This window comes from Octopus bimaculoides, chromosome 26 (genome assembly GCF_001194135.2).
Source record: "Octopus bimaculoides isolate UCB-OBI-ISO-001 chromosome 26, ASM119413v2, whole genome shotgun sequence".
Lineage (NCBI taxonomy): Eukaryota > Metazoa > Mollusca > Cephalopoda > Octopoda > Octopodidae > Octopus > Octopus bimaculoides.
Genome location: NC_069006.1, coordinates 3,256,555 through 3,260,656, shown reverse-complemented (window position 1 = coordinate 3,260,656; position 4,102 = coordinate 3,256,555). Strand labels below are relative to the sequence as shown.

The following is a 4,102-nucleotide window of genomic DNA, read 5'->3' as shown; positions in this document are numbered from 1 at the left end:
AAATGAGTGAAACAAGTAAAAGAATGAATGTTTGTGCTGTTCATTGGCTCACTTCCACGATCGATGACTGCCTGTGCTAAATGTACGGGTATCTGTACCAAAATCACGGGTGTCTGTACGAAATCTACGGGTATTTCACACCTCAAGTGTTAAAGTGATTGTAGAGCAACATCAGATGATTATTATTATTTTTTTTTTTGCTCAAGAATACAATGGACTGCGCGGTCCGAGAATCGAACCCTCGATCTTGCGATCGCAAATGCAACACTCTAACTGCTAGGTCAATGCACTCCCACTAGCAACTGGTAAAGCCTAGTTCTTGATGCGTTTATCAGACTTGAATGAGTTGGTTGCTTTCTGACGTCATCATTTCTTCGCCGAATCCTATTTGTGTAATTTAATTATTTTTGTATCTGAACACAGTGTTTCGGGTTCGATTACTAGGTGTTTCGGACGCTGCCAATATTCCTGCTATAGTAAGGCAGCGAGCTGGCAGGGTCATTAACACGCTGGACGGTATTTCGCCCGTCGCTACGTTCTGAGTTCAAATTCCGCCGAGGTCGACTTTGCCTTTCATCTTTTCAGGGTCGATAAATTAAGTACCAGTTACGTACTGGGATCGATCTAATCGACTGGCCCTCTCCCCCAAAATTTCGGGCCTTGTGCCTAAAGTAGAAAAGAATATTTCTGCTATACTGAGATTCACTTTAAGGAATTAATAGATTATGACCAATGGCTTAAACTATGTCCAATTTACTCCGTGCTTCTTCTTCAGCTGCCTGCCAGAGAGATTCACGTATGATGTTTTAGTTTTTGGGAAGTAGGATTGTTTATTACCTTTTTTTTCTTTAGATTAAATTTGGAATTGAAGAAAACTGATTACCCTGTCTAACACGATTTTTGCCCTTGGGTAGCAACTGTTATTTCCTGTTTGCTTTCCCCCAAGAAAGTATGAAAAATGTTTAACATTTCCTTAATATTTCTTTCAAACTTTGCTTTTGCAACAACAATTATTCAAACTCCAAAGGATCCCTCTCAACACATGGCTATGATGCTACCCCACTATTCCTCATCATCATCAGAGATGCACATATTGTCAGCCACTCAGGGACACGCTCATATGGTTAAGATCAAGCAACTGATAAGCAAATCTGTGGTATTGTGCAGAACATTTGCTATAACAATATTTCTGCTTCACCTACTCAGCGCTGAATCTGTTTTAAATGTAACAGAAAATAGGTCAGTTTCAAAACATTGATGGTTGGATCACAAAAGCAAAGTTTGAAGGGAATAGTAATTACATCCTTTGATTTTTAGATAGAAGCAAATGGGAAATAACACTTACTGACCAAAGACAAACAAAATAAAGAAAGAATTTTGTTACACAGCGGAGTTCAAATCCTGGTGTAGGTAGAGTTTGCTGCACAACCTTCTGGGGTCGACAAAATATAATACCATTTGAAGTAATTTATGTCAACATCACAATCGACTGCTCGTTCATACAAAATCTTTGACCTTAATCCAATTTTTTTTTATTCCACAAATGTACTTTTAACATTTTAGAATTTCTTTCAATTCTTTTCTCTTCTTTTCCAATTTATTTCTATGTTGTATTTTTTAACAAAATTTTCTTAGAATTTAGCTGGCTTCGGTCTTTTTTTTTTTCCAGTTTAACAGAAATGCTTGGTTTTTAGTATTTGCTTTGCATTTTGTCTCCACAAAATTTTATATGATTTTTTTTCCCCAAAATATTTTGCAGTTTTTCCATTTATTCTGCTTTTCCAATCTCAGTTTAAAGGAAGTGTTATTTTTCTTTTTTCAAATATTTTTATCATTTACTTCACTTCTCTCATTTTCGAAGTCCAATTTTCACCGAATTTCATTTCAGCTTAAATCAAATATTTACGCCTTTCAAACATTTCATTAAGGATTTACAAATGTTTTTTTCAAATATTTCTATAAGCTTTTACTAACATTTCTGTTTTCAAATAGTCTACAATTTCTCATTGCGTTTTTCTCCCTCTTTTTCTCTATTCACAGGTCGAATCACGGCAGCGTCTACTGACTCACAGTACCATGACATGGCACATCCGAAAGACAAATGGGTGAACATCACTTGGGTGAAAAGCTCCACTTCCTCCATATCTATCGCATGGGCTTGGCACATGCGCAGCGAGAACGCTTTTCAATCGACAACAACGGTGTCATCATTGTCGGCGGCAACAGCAGCAGTATCATCAGCAGCGGCGCCTTCTTCGACGCCGTCGTCGTCTTCAACTGGACGGTATTTAACAAAGTTTCACACAGCCCCACATTTCCACAAGCAGCCTGACCCATCGCTTTACGTTCCTTCACCCGTCGCTTTCCTCGGGTGGAACGTGGAATATCACCTTAAGACCGGATCTTTCATGTCAAAAATGTTACCACCTGAGACGAATTCCTATTCGTTGACGGGACTACAGAGCAACACCGCCTACAACGTGTGCGTAAGTGTTCAACCGCACCCTACTTACATTTGGCCGTTAGCAACGCGGAAATCACACTGCCTCACACTTTGGACAGTCCCGCTGATAAGACGGGACAGCATAGTTGGCCTTCTGCTCTGTTTCGGCTACTACGCACTCATGATAGGTTTGGGCGTGTGGCAGTGGAAACGGCGAGTTTACCTCAGTAAACGCTGGAGGCGCAACTCTATAGAGGATCACAGCGAAGATAAACAGAGTGCAGTGGTACGTTGGAGAGATCTCGATGAAAGCGACGAGAAGTCGCGCCTAAAAGATTAAAACTCACCTTACCCATGAAATCCATACCTCCCTGTACCACTATCACAGCTTTGTTTCGCCAAATGTACTCGTCAATGGGTTGATGAGGATCGTTGGCCAAACCAGGCTGGTTTGGTTGTACGAAACATTTAGATACGGATTTTTAATCCTGGTTACCAAAACATATACAAATATACACGCATACAGACACGTATACCATACGTGCATATATGCACACCTATATGAATACATGTACAAGCATATGCATAAACACGCGCACACATTCATTTGCACATATAATTACAGTATACCTTTATATAGAACACAGCGTAAATAAGTAAAGCTGAACCATCTATAAGGGAGATACATTTACATTTATTCATTTGAGAGTCTTACCTCTGTAGACGAAGACAACACGCAAACGTCCTATCGTTCTCTCAACTAAACAAAGAATTACCAGTTATATTTCTGTTCACTTAAGAGACCAGTAGAATGTTTACGCAGGCGCGTGCGTGTATGTGTGTGAGGATGCATGTATGTGTGCTTGTATGTATTCATTAAACTATAACACACACACACATACGTATATATAGAGAGGTTTTTTTTTTTACTGAAATCGTTGCTGAGAGTTCATTATGTGACTTGGGTTTCGTTTCCCTGCGATCCTCAGGGGAAAGATCTTCACGCTGTGACGTGAAACTGAAGCCGCGAGACAAACTCTCAGCTTGAATTTCAATAAAATAAGTGTATCTCTCGCAAAACATATTGAGCGTTCCTCTCTCATTCGTTCGACATAAACAACGTGAGTGTGTACACACACACACATACACTCACGCACACACACACACACACACACACACATACACACAGACAGACTCAATCTACCAGAACAAGATCAAGCAAAACTATCACAAGCAAAAATATGTAAAGCTAGGTATTACAAATGGTGAGTTACAGTTGATGTGACTCTGTTCGTTATCCAGGAGGAATTGTACTTCCTCCAAAGAAATGCAGTTTTTTTATTTTCTTTAATTCACACATTTTTTTTTGTTTTTGAAGATTTTTCTCACAAAAATTTGTTGTTTTTGTATTCTCTTATTTTTACACTATCTTTACTTGTAAAACAGAGATGTCTACACAACACACACACATATATGTATATAAATATATATGCATATGTGAATATATATGTACGTGTGTGTATATATATATGTATATATGCATGTATGTATATGTATATATGATGTACGTATGGATGTATGTGTGTACGTATGTATGTATATGTTTGTGTGTATGTTTGTATATATATGTATATATATATATATATATATATATATATA

The 4,102-nt window shown here is 38.1% G+C and overlaps 1 protein-coding gene across 1 annotated transcript in view; it reads left to right on the top strand.

Moving 5' to 3' along the window:
- The window catches only part of LOC106869572 (uncharacterized), a 22,026-nt gene extending 18,501 nt beyond the window's left edge, over positions 1–3,525 (top strand). The window contains exon 2 of the mRNA XM_014915369.2: positions 2,041–3,525. Coding sequence (XP_014770855.1) covers positions 2,041–2,783 — 743 coding nt within the window. The 3' untranslated portion in view covers positions 2,784–3,525. The remainder of the gene's footprint in view (positions 1–2,040) is intronic.
- The last annotated feature ends 577 nt before the right edge of the window (positions 3,526–4,102 follow it).